At 45.3% G+C, this 16,628-nt stretch overlaps 1 protein-coding gene across 2 annotated transcripts; it reads left to right on the forward strand.

The window, feature by feature from the left end:
* Nucleotides 1–1,100: 1,100 nt before the first annotated feature.
* Nucleotides 1,101–8,770, forward strand: Dynll2 (dynein light chain LC8-type 2). Of its 2 annotated transcripts, none has more exons than XM_020180562.2 (3): nucleotides 1,101–1,284; nucleotides 4,436–4,574; nucleotides 6,704–8,770. In XM_020180562.2, exons 2-3 carry the CDS (start codon nucleotides 4,443–4,445, stop codon nucleotides 6,839–6,841), a joined length of 270 nt encoding a protein of 89 aa, XP_020036151.1. In that variant the 5' UTR covers nucleotides 1,101–1,284; nucleotides 4,436–4,442; the 3' UTR covers nucleotides 6,842–8,770. The 2 variants fall into 2 exon arrangements, with proteins under 2 accessions (XP_020036151.1, XP_073902266.1); XM_074046165.1 differs by lacking the exon at nucleotides 1,101–1,284 and adding an exon at nucleotides 2,090–2,219.
* The last annotated feature ends 7,858 nt before the right edge of the window (nucleotides 8,771–16,628 follow it).

The following is a 16,628-nucleotide window of genomic DNA, read 5'->3' on the forward strand; positions in this document are numbered from 1 at the left end:
CAGGCATTCCTGATGTGCACATACATTCAGACAGAGTTGCCTGGATACACCACCTTTCAGCCCACTAGCCGAATCTATTCTAACCTGAGGACTCTTTCTCTGAAGCTTTGTACTGTCTATAAACTGAGATATGGATGGAGTGATTTTTAAGGCTCCTCACAGCTTTGGTTCACACATTTTAGGGGTTCTGTTCACTTCCCTCTAGTGTTGTCTAACCGGACAGGTGGGAAAAGCTGACAGGACATAGCTTTACTCTCACCTCTATCCCAAAAGGACTCCAATGTCTTCAACCTACAAGACAGCAGAGGCCTGTTTTCCAAAGACAAAGCAACCCACTTACAATTTTGCTTAGGGTCTGCCTCTATAACTCTTGAAGATAAACACTGACTAGGGCCCCAGCTGGGAGTTAAGTCTTGAGGCCTTCAGATTCAGGAACAAAAGGCTGAGCTGGAGGGGGAAGGGAGCTTCCTAGAATGTGAGGAGAGGGAAGCTCAGGATTGCCTGTTTCTCTACTTCCCACAGATTTGAGAGGGGCCGGGGACAGTGGGGTAGCCTGTCTTTTCTTCTGAGGCTGGTGACTTCATCTCCTCTCCTGCCATTCCTTAAGGTTGGGATTTGGACCCCTTCTTCATCAGCTCCCTGGGTCTAAAATCTCCATTCCTTTCTTCCCTTTTTTTCCTTGGGATTGGGGTCCCACGCCCCTCTTCTCTCCTGGGCCTTGCCTCTTTTAAATTCTTTTCAAGCCTGGCCTCTCCAGTCCTGGGAGAAGGGGGTCTGCATTCTTTTTTTCTCCTCTTAAGGCCACAGCTCCCTCCCCACACCCTCTCCAGCACCTCCTCCCCTCCTCCTCCCTCCGCCCCGAGGCATTGTGGGAGGAAACAAGATGTGGGGCGAGAGCGGCGCGGGGAGAAGCCCGCAGTGCGGGGCCGAACGGGCGCAGCCAATGAAGAGCGCGGACGGCGGCGCGCGCGGCGGGGGGGCGGGGGCGGGGCGCTATTTCAGCGGGGGCCGCGCGTCGTCCGCGCTCAGCGGCGGAGCGGAGCGGAGCGGCGAGGCGCCAGCGCAGAGCAGGCGGGCGGGCCGGCGGCGTGAGGCGGAGCGCGGGCGGCCGGGGGAGCTCGGAGAGCGGACGGCGGCGCGAGCGCTCGGCCCGGGCTGCGGGAGCCGGACACCGCGGCGGCAGCGGCTGCTGCAGGACGAGCCCAGGGGACACCGCCCCTGCCCGCGCTCTGCTTCAGCCCATCGCTGCTCCCCAGGGGCCCGTGCGGACTCGCCTCCGTGAAGGTGAGCGGTGGGTGCGGACGTCCTCGGGCGGCGGGCTTGCGTGCAGGCCTTGGCCGTGGTCTCCTCGCCCTATGCTGGTCCGCGCGCCCCCGGCGCCCCTCCTTGCCTGCGCAGCGCCGGCTGCGCCTCCCTGTGCTCTGGCGACCCTCGTGGCGCCGCGGGAGGCCTGGGGCTGGCCTCGGGCTGCGGAGCCACTGCTCCCGCACCCCGGGGAGCCTCCCTGCGCAGCGTGGAGGGCTCTGGTGCCTGGGGCCGGGGGAGAGGGGGTGGAGAGGGCTCGGGCGTGACGCGGCTCCTCCTGCCGCCGCCACCCTCTGGGGTGTCCTTCCTGCGGCGAGGACGCCCAGTCACTCCGGCGCAGCTCCAGGCCGGGCGGGGGAGGGCAACCGACTGGCCGCGGCCTGCGGACCTGGCCCGGCTGGGAGGGCGGAGGTGGGGAGGGGGCTGCTTTCCCGTTCCTCAGGTGCTGCCCTTCGGGGCCGCAGCCCTTGGAAGGACAGGATGGCAAAGGGTACGGCCCCCTTGGAGATCCGTAGAGAGGAAATAACCTTCGTGTGTGTTGGCAGTGGGGAAGGTGGTCCATGTCATTCGGAGGCTTAGTCTTTTTTTTTTTGGTCGCAAAACCGGGAGCTGTCCTGGAGTGCCCCTGTTGCTTTTCAAAGGAGCGCCTGGCTCGTGACTGAGGCAGCTGGCTTGGGGCCCTCTGGCCATCCGTCTATCTGGAGGCCGAGGTCCCTTGCTCTTTTTTTTTTTTTTTTTTTCGCAGGAGGGAGGGGCCAGGCCGGCATCTCTCTTTGCTTTTCTCACTGGCACCTTGGACAGGGGTGGTTGGGGCTGCACCTTACTTTTCCGACGCCTGAGGGGCCAAGGGTGAAGAATCGTGGCATTGTAGTCACAAGACCAGCATTATGTAATTGCAGGCTCCCTCCTGGAGGGTAAGATGGCTTTTAATTACTGTGACAAAGTTGTTCTTTGGACTTGGGGATGAGGCAGGGGAGTAGGTGAGCTTGCTGGCAAAATGGTGCCAATTTCAGACTTGGTTGTCTATAACCCGGCCCCACCCCCACCTATGGATTTGTAAACAGTGCCCCCTTCTGAGTGATAACCTGGATAGGCCACCAGGTGACACTGTATTTCTTCACTTACAAAAAGCCTTATCAGATACTGTTGTATTACCTTTGCTCAAAACTAGTTGATGTTGCCCCATTTATCTCATTTCACCCATTGGTTTTTAAAATGAAAGTAAGTGTTTGCCCAAGGTCACATGCTAGTCAGGCCTTGAACTGGGTTCTCCTGATCTTTCCTCAAGCACCAGGCAGTGCTCACTCTTGTTGAGGCACTGATTTTTACTGGAGTGTAGAGGGGATAGAGGTTGCTGATCCATTAACCCTTTGCTCTGCCACTGTCTGCTGAAGTGAAACCAGCCCTGCTTAGTTTGGCAGTGCCAGACATGGTGCTGCCTTGGATGCCATCAGGGCTGCCTGGCTGGCAGCTGGCATGCATGCATTCTGTGCATTTGGTGCAGGCTGAATAATGGCCTTGACTTCTTTCTCTTTCAGCTCATCTAGCCTACAGGCTAGAGTTGACTTAGGTCAGAGTGTCCTGGACTGATAATAAGGACCTCTCCTTGAGCAGACAGGTTTCTATGTAGCCTTATGTCATGGACTGTCAGACATGGACTGACAGCATCTTTTGTCCATTGGGCTGGGTGACAGAGTAGGGGAATTGTTACTGCTCTTTGTGATGAGACTGGTCAAAGACAGAGGGCAGGATTTTGCAGCTCATTGCCTCTGTTCCTGCAAGGTCTCTCACATGCTGTAGACACTAGGCAGTTCCTGGCTGGCCTTCTTGGGATTCCTCTCCAAGGAGGGTCTACCTCAAAACTCTGATTGCTGCAGGCTGAATGCCATGGCCCACCCAGGTAGCAGGGGTATAAAGCAGGGCTGTTAAATAATTCTTCACCTTTCTCAGGTACCTTTTAAAAAATTCTTATCTCCAGATTTTTCCCAATCTTATGTTTTTATTTAGGAAAAAGGAGGTCTCAGCATTCCTATAAGAATAATAAGATAGCCCCCCTCAAAAAAAAATACCTTTCACTTTATCTAGTACTTCCATACTATTAGGTACTTTTTGAATGAATGAATAAATTTTACATGAGGAAGCAAAAATCTAGAGAAATGACAAATCTTTGGAGCTGTGTCCAAAGCGTAGAGATTTCAAAAATTGTAGTAAGCTTTAAAGATTGGACATCCTTGTGAGGAAAGTAGGGAAGGATATGATGTGATGGCATAAATGACAGCTTTTCCATCTCTTGGGGGCATGTACCTAAAAGAAGGTTATTATCTTCCCCACTGGGCCTTCGTGGCCTAGAATGTATGCTAATCCTTTTTGGTAGTATAGAACAGAGGTTGGAGCTTTTTTCAGTGAAGGGTCAGCTAATAAATATCTTAGGCTTTGTGGGTCTCTGGTAACTATTCAACTTTACCATTATAGCATGTTCATACAAAAACAGGTGGTGGCCCAATCTGGCCCGTGTGTAGATTCTTCTTGTTTGTAGATGCTCTCATGTAACCATAATTCTTTTAACAACCCCCAATAAGAGAGTTGACCTCATTGCCAAAATGGAGGTAATTGATACAGAAAGGCCAAATGACTTGTCCAAGACATAAGGGTTCAGAGTCAGGACCAGATGTGAGGGCTACTTTTGTGATACTAGTAATGTGGTCATTAAACCAAGGGCTTATTCTGTTTAGGTGTTATGCTACCATTTTTATCCTCAGGACATGCCTGTAATCCTCATTTCACAGATGATGACATAAAAACAAAGGTTAAGTAACTTGTCCAAAGACACAGTTAGATGATATGTTGTGATATCATTTTGGCTATTAGTGTTGTTCAGAATATCAGAAAAAGACAGCTACTGATGACTGATGATTATGTCTTTTCTTCTACCTAACATGCATTTCCAAAGAATGGGGACTATGTTTCTGTTAAAAGCTTGGGAGCTTTCTTTCCTAATATCTCATATCTGTGTTTCATGTACTCCCACCTTCTATAGTCCCCTCTCCCATTGAGACCCCTACACCCAGCAGCTCATGTTTATTGCCTAGAGCGTAGCATTATCAGTTTCACCTTTCTCCTCCTACTGCAGTGTCACGATGTCTGACCGGAAGGCAGTGATCAAGAACGCAGACATGTCTGAGGACATGCAACAGGATGCCGTTGACTGTGCCACACAGGCCATGGAGAAATACAACATAGAGAAGGACATTGCTGCCTATATCAAGAAGGTATCCTGGGAGAGCTGTGACTTGTGGCAAAGAATAAAGATTGGCAACTGAGTGCACTCCAGGGAGGGCTAGCGTAGGGGATGTAAGAAAGCAAGTATATCTCATGCATACAAACCCTGGGAATTTACAAAGCAAACAAATTAGGGAGTGAGTTTGATTTGCCAAAGCATTTACCTTAGGAGTTCTTAATAGGAGCTGTGCTGGAGGTATGTGTAACTTCTACAGATAATTATGTGATTGCAAAACATTGGGGAAAAATGACTGTGTAGAGGAGCTTCAGAATTAAATATTACTGGCCCACTTCAGAGCCATTTAAAATTAAGATCAAGGATAAAGTCATGTACAATTTTCAGGGAGCTATACCATTTAAAGTGGGATATCCTTATAATCTCATGATGTAGGGAGTTTCCTGAAAAGGACTTAGGTACTTCATCGTTCTCTTTTCCCTATATTCTTAAGAAAAGGATGGGTTTGAATATATAGTCCCATGATTTCTACAGGGATCTGGATTCAGGAACCCCCTTGAAAACCAAAATCCACAGATGCTCAGGTACCTCATAAAATGGTCTAGTGTTTGGATATAACCTATACATACTTTTAACCATCTGTTTTACTTATAATACTTAATACATTGTAAATGATATTTAAATAGTTGTCATACTGTGTTGTTTAGGGAGTGACAGGGAAGAATACATGTTCAATACAGATGTAATTTTTTTTCTGAATATTTTTAATCCATGGTTGGTTGACTCCATGGATGTAGAACCATGGATACAGAGGGCTGACTGTATAATTTTTTAAAATTGGATGGTAAACATTGGGGCGATAAATTTGGTTTCTGAAAAATTCTTAGGTGAATGGGTAAATGGAAATGGCTAACACTGAAGAAGAGCTGAGCCAGAAGTACTAAGAAGGTATCTAGGCCCCCTGATTCCTAACCAGGACCCCTGTTCACTAGAGGCATAGTCTCAGACTTTGAGCATTTTGGCTCTGTCATTCCAAGAAGGGTGCATGTGAGGAGTAGTAGTCTCATTCTTGTCAGTAGGGTGTTTGGAGGGTCTTCTGGAGTTTTACAGAACTCTTGTTTTCCTACCTATGTGGGTGGGATGAGAAGAGGAAACTGGAGTCCTGAGAAACTTTTGTGTATATGGAGCCAGAGGTTACAGACCAGTGGGGATAGCAGCTTCTTGTTGAGTCATGGTCTTGCCGTCATGAACAGGGAGAGAATGTAGAAACATAGACTCTCAGAGCCAGAAAAATCTGGTCCAACTTTCTTGTTTATGGGGAAAATGAGACCCAGGGAATTAACTTTGGCACTCCCATAGAGTCTAGATCCAGGATTGAAGTTTCCTCTTTTCTTTAATTCCTCTTGGAATTGTGTGGTATGGACACTGAGGAGTCCACGCAAGTTCTAATATAGTACCCTGTGGGACCGAGAGCCCCAACATTGGCAGCATTGATGGATCCATTGTGGAGGGCTGTTGCTCTTTCACAGTCATGGCAGGATGCATCTAGAACTAAGGTTGCCTGCAAGTTGAGCTGCAGCGTGGTAGGGAGCTACTTATTTAATTAGCTTAAAGGGATTTCCTGGATATTTTTGTGCCTCTGGTAGAAGTGAGGCATGGGAGGTGCTTGTGCTTGTTATGGTGCATATAACCCACATGATGCTTGGCACATTGGATTGCCCTTTTTTTTGTTTTTTTTTTGTTCTACTCAGGTTTGAACTCAGGGCCTACACCTTGAGCCACTCCACCAGCCTTTTTTTATGAAGGGTATTTTTTCAGATAGCCCTTAACCATGCTGTATGACACTGGAGTTGTTTTTCATTCCACTGGTTCTCATTACTTTGCTCAAGAATCACAGGATGGGCTAGTGTTGGTGTGAGGGGGTGGTAACTAGAGAGAGGAGAAATGATCAGGGTATAGAGTGCTAGAGACTTGGCAGGGAGAAATAATGGAGCCTTTGTGGTGTTCTATTATTGATAAGGGGAGGAATGTTCTAGCCAACTTCAGAACCTGAGCTCCTGTGGTTCAGTAGCTGAGGCCTGGGGCTGGGGGATGGGTGGTGTAACAACTGCATGTATTCCAGCTATCCTAATCACCTTTCTTTTCCCCTTTTTCTTTTTTAAGGAATTTGACAAGAAATATAACCCTACCTGGCATTGTATCGTCGGCCGAAATTTTGGCAGCTACGTCACACACGAGACAAAGCACTTCATCTATTTTTACTTGGGTCAAGTTGCAATCCTCCTCTTCAAGTCAGGCTAGGTGGCCATGGTGAAGGTGTCAGTGGCGGCGGCAGCGATGGCAAGCAGGCGGCGTTGCTGGGACTGTTTTGCACTGGGGCCAGCATCAGGATGTCCTCTCCAATGGCTGTGCTACTGCATGGACTGTATACTCGATTTCATGTGTATGTCGCAGTAAACAAAACCAAACTTCTTTCTGTTTAGTTGCCTGGGGAAGAAGGCTGCTTTATGTTTATTTTTCAAGACTTAAAAAAATTTTGTTTGGTTGTATTGCACTAGGAAAATCTCTCCCACCCCCTCCTTTTTCTCTTTCTCTCCCTATACATAATATAAGGCCCTCAACAAAGCCTGAAAGACTAGGAGGGCTGAGGTAAAGAAATAGGTCTCTGGAGGTAGAACTAAAACTGCAGCTGCCTCTTCCTGGTGGTGGATGCTGCTTTAGGAGGGCCAGGAAGGCCATGAGGGGACAGTGTTAGAATTGGCAAGGAGAGAGGGATAGGAAGGAGGGTAGGGGGATTGATCTAGTACCAGGGAGAATATTCCACTGAACTGTGATTTACAGCTTGGGGCAAGGGATAGGGTGGGGGTGGATTCTTCAAGGGGCCCTGCGATGTTTTTGTGATGTGTGGGAGTGGGGAGCAGACTTGTCTTGCCGTCTTTGTCAGGATATCTAAGTAAGGGCTGTGTCTTTGTGGATTACCTTCTTTGATTCTTCTTGCCAGAGATTATGCTAGGAGGTTGTTGGGGATAGATTTAGCTTGACTTGTTTTCTTTTATATCTTTCTTCTCTTCTGTCTGCTCCCTGCTTAGGCCTCAGTTTTCTCATTCCTCTGGAGTTCTCTTAGAGCAGCCCCTATTAGTTGGCTGGCAGGGGAATTTCTGGTGACTGTAGTTCCTTAGTTAGGTCTTAGCAATCAAACCAAATCAATGTCTCCCTTGATTCTCCTTTATGTCAGTGTCTGTGTGTGTGTCTGTGTGTGTGTGTATGTGGGTTTGGGGTAGACGGGAGGGGGCAGGACAGGTGGAATCTCTAGGATGTGTGGGTAGGTAGGGGGCACAGTTAGTTCTAAGTGGGACTTTGTCATGTCTGTTGTGGGGGTGAAGACAGGCATCACTCCCCCTCAGTCATCTGGCTTAGAAACTCTGCTTGCCCTGTATGGTTGGCTGTCTGCTCCCTGAGAACGCTGAGGACCTCCTTGGACAAGAAGACCATGCTGCCATCTGTCCTGGAGCTGGGTCCCAGTGAAGGGGGGAGAGTGACTGGATGGTTGCAGCCTCTAGTGGAAGGTGGGGATGGAAGTAATAAAGGGCAGAGAGGGGCTTCAGTGGAACTTTAAAGGAGGACAGTCTTGCAGTGATGAAGCCCCAGATATCAAGAGATGGAGTGGGGCTATGAGTAGGAGATTCCAGGGAGGATGCAGGGGAAATCTTGCTGTTGATGACCTAGGATTAGGGTCGGGTGGGGTTGTCATTGCTGATTGAGCTGCTGATTCTCATGAATCACATTTAAAACTCTCATCTGTAGGGTTGACATTGGGGTAGGGTGGGAGATCCAGCTCATTCTTTTTTTTCCCCCAGTCTTATTTTTGGGGATGTTGGGGAGGAAGGAGAATGCCCCCTCCCCAAGCCTGTAGTGTGTGCTGAGCTTTCTTTTTAATGCTAGCAGGGGAGGGTGGGAACTAGGGTGGTGACTGAGTTCCCTATTCATACCCTTCTGTGGGTACAAGATTGAGTGTTCGATTTTAGGATTTTTTTTTTTTTTTTTTTTTTAATGAATGTCCAAATCTGTGGTTTTCCTTGCCCTCCCAGACTTTGTGTGGCCAGTTGGAAGTGTCTGGTTTGTGTTAATCTCTCCCTCATTTCTGGAGCAGGGACTGAGACCCTGCCACATCTCCTGTGCTCTGCATCCATGCCTCTTTTGGACATTAAAGGTCGATTGATGCACCTCTGAGCTGTTCGGGTTTCTTTGGAGGGTTAAAGGCTGGCCTGGTGGCATTGGTACCACACAGTGGGTGGAGGGTAGAGGTTACCTTGAGTGGAGTAGAACAAGAATGTGTTATCAAGGAAATAAACTGGGCAATGAACTATTGAGTATTGGAGGTAGTTAGATAGGATTCCTTCAGATAAGTTGGTTTGATGAATCTTGGGGAGAAGACAACCTCCTGGACCATGGAGTCCCAAGGAATTAAGACAACAGACAGACCAGGTATTTTTTAATTTTTTTATTTTTTTGGCAGTACCCTGGGGATTGAACTCAGGGCCTTAGACTTGCCAGAAGCAGATGCTCTACCACTTGAACTATGTCTTGCTTGGGACTGGGTATTGTACACACCTGTAATCTCAGCACTTAGGAGGCAGAAGCAGGAGGCTCATGAGTTAAAGGTTAGCTTGGGCTCTGCAATAAGTCCCCTCTCAAAAAAATAAGTGCAAGGCCCTGAGTTAATCCCTAGTACCACCAAAAAAACATTTCTCTACTGCCTTTGCTGGTGTGAGTAATTTGATAAAAGCTGGAAACTTAGGGGTAGGGGCAAAGACTAAGGATACAGTTCACACTTCATCTGTGATGATGGATGTCCTAGGACCAAACTCATTCACTTCTTGCACTAATGGAAGAGGCAATCCAGATGTCATCTGTAGATAACACATTCCTGCACAGGTAGGTACACGGCACTTACCTAAAGGCTGATGCTATAGGACTTCCTGAAGGAGACCAACCCCCACCTATGGGGCCCTGGAGAGGAAGATTTGAGGATGGATTGCAGAAGGGGCTGTGGAAGGCAGATGAGAATTGCAGAATTCATGTAGAAAAACATGGCCACTCACAACCGTGGCCAGGCAGAGTGGGTGTGGGAATGTCAATATCTCCACTGCTTTCTTACCCAGATCTCCAGGTTTCTGGGGCCTCCATTTAGCTGGAACCAACAAGGCAGATGACAAGGCTGACCCAGGGGTGCAATCTGTAGTAGTCAACCTTCCTCTCCCCAGAGAACAGCAAGGAAGAGAAGGATGGAGAATGAATCTAAGGGACCAGCATGGAAATTGTCTCTGCTACCATGGTGTTAGTCTCTGTCCACTGAACTCTAGTAGCCTCTAGCCTAGAACCAAGGTGGTGTGACTCATTTTTCCCTGACTTCCTTTAGGTCTTTGCTCAAATACCTTCTTATCAGAGAAGCCCTTGACATCCTGTATGAAATAGGGCCCCTCCCCCATCACTATTGACTTTATCCACTGCACCTTACCCACATAGCACCTGCCAACAATGCTTGACATATTTATTTGGTCATCCACAACTAGAAATGTGAGCTCCATGGGACCATTTTCTCTTCATTGCTTTATCTTCAAGTACACTAAGCAGCACCTGTCTTGTCCGAAGTACTTGATAAGTATTTATTGGTCAAATGAAAAAGCATGAGCAAGCCTGGGCAGCCCCCTTTTCCTGGGGGCCTTTCCTAAAGAGGCTTCTGTCTCTGTTTTGGTCCCTTTTGCTGCCCAAGTCCTTTGTGGTTCCTGCTGCCTGGTAAACAGTGAGAGGGGCTCCCTGAGTGTGTTGCTTGCCTTCTGTGGAAGAATGAAATGCATTTCACTTTTAAAGCATTTCAGTTTATGTTGCTGAAGCCTCAAGAGCACCTGTCTGAGCTTGACCTTGCAGGTATTAACCAGGTTTTGGGATGAGCAAACTGAATCGGGGTAAGTGATTTGCCAAGGCCCACGTGGCTGGCACTGAGCTTGGCCATTATTGGAGCTGAGCAGTATGGTTAAACTCAGAAGGGTTTAACGAGGGTGGATGGCAGGGGTCTCACTGGTACTCCATAAGACTTAGGTCTAGCTCTAAGTGAATCCTTGGTGCTCCTCTCCTGGGGCTCTGCTTTAGCAAGGGTAAGGAGGATAATATGTCTCTTCTCATTCCTTTCCTCTACCAAGGATTGTAGAGCTTCCCCTTCTGTCAGGCCTCATGAGAGGGATACTAAGTCTTCTAGTCTTCGAAGAGAGAGTACTTCCTGAGTTCTGATCTGTTAGGCCTCCCCTGAACTAAAGGCACAGCCTCCTTACCACCCTAGTAACAAGGAGTATTGCATATAAGCTGTTGAATAGGTCAGGTGTATCTGTATACATCTTTGTATATGGGCTTGGTGTCCACAATGATGCACATAAATACTCAGATTCACATACAGCTATGTGTCTGTATGGAGAGATTCCTGCTGCCTCTCCTTTCTTGCTTTGTCCAAACAAAGGTGTGCAGGGTTTGTGATGAGGCTGCGGGATAGTGCTGTCTTGGGCTTTCTACAGAGAGACCAAATATGCAGAGACAGTGTATTCGGAATACAGGATCTAGAATCAGAAGACCTGGGATTGAACCACAGCTCCGATATTTCACTGAACTTGGACAAGTTGCTTGAGCTCTTAGCCTCAATTCCATTACCTGTAAAGTGGAGATAAAATTGTGTCTTTCCTATAGGGTGGTTATAAGGATCAGATGACATTATGTATATGAAAGTGCTTTGAAATTGGAAAGGGATGATGATGATAATTAAATGAAGATGAAGATATATCTCTGAATCCCTAGAAATTTCACTGAAGTAGAAGTCTCCTGATATATTGTCAAATTAATTTCCTGCCCTGCGAAATGCAAATGTCTTAACAATATGTCTATGCTACCTTGTGTTCACTAGGGGTCTAATCAGCATAATGTCATCTGTGAATGGACCAGTGTGATATCTTATGGAAGGGAAAGGAGATGAAAGTCCCTGTGAACTAAATTATGGCATCAGGCTGGAGAGTTGTACTCCTGATGTAGGTCAGTGACAGCTGGAAACCAACTGTTTCTGATGATCTTTACCAGCAAGTATTGAGAAAAAGCATTTGTTAGATCAAAAGCTGTGTACAAATACCAAGGGATGTATGTTTTTTCGTTTGTACAGTATTGGGGTTTGAACTCAGGGCCTACACCTTAAGCCACTCCACCAGCCCTTTTGTGTGATGGGTTTTTTCAAGCTAGGGCCTCACAAACTATTTGCCCCAGCTGGCTTCGAACCATGATCCTCCTGATCTCTGCCTCTGAGTAGCAAGGATTATAGGCATGAGCCACAGGCACCTAGCTCCAAGGGATGTATTGATAAGAGCTTCTTTCAGGTCAGGCCTAGAAGCTTCCTGGTCATTCATGTGGAGTTTGGGCTGAGAATTTGAAGCTCTCAGTTCATTCTTTTCTTTCCCACTTTCTTAGAGCAATTGTTTCCCTCATGATTGTGTAGCTGACTGGGAGTTGTGGCTTGCTACCACTGTCCAGCATCACAAGAAAAAATTGGGGTACATATCATTAGCCTGAGAAACATGGAATTTCAAAATGTGAAGTACAACTTCTGAATGCGTGTTGCTTTTGCTCCATGTAAGATCAAAAAATTGAAAAAAATCATTGATTCCAACCATCATAAGTTAGACACCATCTATATTGATTGGGCTGACCTGTGTAATCAAAAGAATATTGCAGAACTGATGGCATGTGACTTCCAAGGCTAGGTCACAAAAGACATTGTGATTTCTACTGTTGGTTTTTGTCCTGATAGAAGGCGACCACCACATTGTAGTATACTCAACGAGCCCTGTGGAGAAGTCTAGATAGAGATATGATTACCAGATAGTATAAGGCAGCTAGTTACATTTGCATTTAAGACAAGCAAATAATATTTTAGTATAAGTATGTCCCATGGAATATTTGGGATATACTAAAAATTGGGGTTTTTAAAATCTAAATGCAAATTTAACTGGGCATTCTGTACTATTTTTATTTGTTAAATATGGCAACCCTAGGTGGAAAGACATGGAGGTCTGCTAATGGCTAGCACTCACTCTTCATGTAAGTGGGATGTGTGGGAAGCTCCAGTCAAATGATTGTAGCCCCTACCAACATTTTCACTGTTATGTCATGAGAGAGCCTGAGTCAGAACTGTTCAGGGAATCATATCAGACACTGTGAAATATGTCTGTGAATGCTTATTATTTTAAGCCAGTAAGTTCTCGGATCCTCTCAAAATCAGTCATTTGTTATGCAGCAATAGATAACTAACATAGGCATATATATTTAAATACACAAATAAATGCACAAAGAAAAGCTTAGAAGAACTTTAATCTTCTGGGAAGGGATTGATTTTATCCTATCTATAATTATTTTAACCAGGAGAATACCATTATGAAGGTGGAAAAATGTACACTAATGCAAGTATTAAGAAAATGTCCATCAACTGGTGTATGGATAGATATAAATGGTATTTCTTGTAGTGAAGTATTGCTTAACCACAAAAGGAATGCAGTATTGATTCATGTTTATAATGTGGATGAATTTGATAACGTGCCTAATGAAAAAGCCAGTTATAAAAGGTCACATAAAGCCTGTGAGATAATACGTATTTGTTATTTTAAGCCACTAAATTGAGGGGTCATTTGTTATGTAGCAATAGATAACTAATATGTTGGGATCTGTGTTAGTAAAGGAATATGTGTGAAATGTATAGTATAATAGGATGCCGTAATAAATGGTAACTATTATGAGTAGGAACAATGTTCTAAGTCTAGAGATTGTCTCTTGTGGGAGACCAGGGATGAGGAGAAAAGAACATGGGGGCAGAACCCAGCACTTTCCCTCTCTGGCTGTTCTGGAGGAAGAAAGAGGACACAGATGCCCCATACACTCCCTCATTCCTTAATCCACAGCTACCTCCCTTTACTACCATAAAATTATTTATATAATTTATACTATTTATGTAATATATAATTAATAACTATATACAGTAAGCTCACATTATTTATAGACTTATTGCACATGGTCAAATAAATAGCTTTTGAAACCAAAACTTTAAATTCTCATGCACATTATGCAGGCCAGCCAATGTGCAGAAGCTGTCAGTCCCACGTTATTGGCAGTTTTGTTTAAATCATTGTGTGATCTGGAATGTTTTCCTTCCCCTAATTTTGTGAAAATATGCTTCCCAAAAAAACCAAATGGTGTCTCCAGAAAACAAATGGTGTCCCCCAAACAAGGTAAAAGTTAATGTGCTTGATTTAAGTGATAAGGTTGAAATTTTCAGATTTGTTGGAAGGTGGCATGTCTTTAGCGGAAGTTAGACTGTGTTATGGAAAAAATGAATCAGTACTGAACTCTTTGCATGCTGAGGATGCATGGTTTTTCCTCATCGGTGGTCTCCTTGGAGCCACATACCTGCGGATACCAAGGGCTTCCTGTCACAATATACACTAGCTATATAACTACTTGTTAGTATATATTGTATACCAGGAGGGCAAAACCTTGACTTATTTACTTCCACATATCTAACACAGTGCCCTTCATACAGCAGATCCTCAATGCATATCTGTGAAAAGAACAAATTAATAATAATGTAGGAAAGAGCTATTAGGTTTTTTAAAAGTACCTATATATATTGATCTAGCTTGCTTCTGGGAATCCATCCAAAAAGAGGGATAGGGACAAAAGCCACATGTCCAAGGCCATGTAATATTGCTCGTTAGTGGCCAGGAGAGAAAACCTGGACACAACCTTACTGCCATCATTAGGAGAATGGATGAATAAATTGTGTTACATCCATCCTTGGGAATGTTAATGCAGCTCTTCAAAAAGAATGAGCTAAGGATCCATGGCCATTGACCTGAAAGGTTCATATGATTTTAGGCGGGATAACAAGTGGCACAAAGGTGGTATGGCATGATCTTATGTTACCAAACAATTACCAAAGCACCCTGGAAATATGGCACATATGTTTGTACTTAGTGGTCTGAGTGAAAAGAGTGGAGAGGTCTGCATCTGAGCTGCCAATATGGATTGGTAGGGAGAGTAAATTACTTCGCTGTGGATGGTTGTCTCATTGGATACAGCTACTATAAATCACTTCTGTGATTTTAAAAATTATTATTGTTTGTGATACTAGGGATTGAACTCAGGACACATCTGTGATTTTTGAAGAGTAGTAAAATTCTAAAGGAATCCAAGTGTAAAACCTTGCTGATTTGTTGCTACTTCCAGTTTTCTGGTTGTGGAACCTGGAGGATAGAATGAGTCAGGTGAGGGGAAGGTGGACTCATTCTATCCTCAGTCCTGAGGTCCACCATTCTCTTGCCTTTCTGACTTTACCAGGTGAGGGTTGCCCATATTCTGTAAGGAGCCCCCTCAAAGGAAACAGCCTGCCAATCCTATCTGAAGGGAAGGTCTGGACTTGAGAGAAGGGATTACCTCTCTCCTGTCCCACATCTGTCCTGGGAGTGACCCCTTGACCTTCTCTAGGGAGAGGGTTCCTTTCCAGTCAGAGGAAGACTACTGCCCTTCTTTGAGGGAAGGAAATATCCCCATGTCGTCAACCTGTGTGTACAATCTTTTAAAAGAAAAAAAAATTAGCCAGGTGTGGCAGTATACACCTTGCAATCTGAACTCTCAGGAAGCTGAAGCAGGAAGACTGTGAGTTTGTGGTCAGGCAGGGCTAGATACTGAGTCTCTGTCTCAAAAAAAAATTCCAGGGACTCTTGGTGTTGATAAGTTAACATTATTTAAGCCTAGATAGGCGTAAAACCAAGTATAAATACATGCTTTTATGTAATATGAAACAAAAAGCAAATTTACAAATTAAATGCAAAGAGAATTATAAAAACTATAAAATTCAAATGAGGGACACTAATGTAATTTTTTGTTTTCTGATCCTAAGTCACACCTAGGAACTAGTGCCCACCACCAGCCATACCCAGGTCCTCCTGGAAATGCCCTGCAGTGTGTACCAGGTGGTCACTCACTATCACCCATGTTTCTTTGATTTGAGCCCCTATAAATCTTCTAACAATGCATCAGGTGGTCATGTGGTTTTCACACAATGTGAGAGCCTCATTTAGGTATCAGGTCTATCTCTGTCCACGTCCCCCCACCCCCTTAGCACTGAATAATTAAAGTAGTCAAAGCTACCTGTAACCACAAACGAGGACACTGAAATTGGTAGGCAGCTCTTAGTTTTAAGGTGGCCATCCAGAGTCTCCGAGGCTGCACCCTTGCCTTTCTCTCTTCCCCTTAGCAGTCATGAGCATTAAAGTGAATGGATGAGTGTACAGGAAAGTGCCTGACAAATCATCAATAGCAAGAGAAATGCAAACGGCTGTCAGAAGGCAGGTTACAATGTGTTTCAGATGTGCAGCTATGGATATGTGTCACTTTTGCACCATGTAAAGTCTGGACCAGGTTCCTGTGGCAGCCTGTTTTCTCATTTGTAAAGAGGGGACAAACACTATTGCCAGAATGATGATGTGAGCAAAAGTACTTTGTTAATTTGGCAAATGTTTGGAGAGTACCTGCAATGTACCAGACACATAGTTTTTCTCCCCTCCTCTCTCTCGGCCTCATTTTTCATATAGGAAATAAAATACAGTATTTAGACTGAGTTCTGTCTTTGGTCCTGACACTCGTCAGCTCTTAGTTCTCTATCTGCAGTTATGATTCAATCAGCAAACTTATTGATCACCAACCAAATGCCCTGTGCTCTGAAGACTACAATTTTGTACTTTTACTATCTCTGAGCATTTGAGCCCCTGATTCATTTTCATTTTTAACTGATAAAATTTGTATAGACTTATGGTGTACAACGTGATGTTTTGATATCTATATACATTGTGGAAAGAAGTCCCTGGCTTTGAAAAGGACTTAAAGCAGCAAGCACAGTGCCTGCCACTTTCTGATAGTATTAAGTTTCTTCCCAGCAAATCCCCAATTGCACTCTAATTTCATATTGGTGTTGTGACTGCAGTGTAAAGTTCTGGGAAACAAAGTC

The sequence above is a fragment of the Castor canadensis genome, chromosome 11 (genome assembly GCF_047511655.1).
Source record: "Castor canadensis chromosome 11, mCasCan1.hap1v2, whole genome shotgun sequence".
NCBI classification, from domain to species: domain Eukaryota; kingdom Metazoa; phylum Chordata; class Mammalia; order Rodentia; family Castoridae; genus Castor; species Castor canadensis.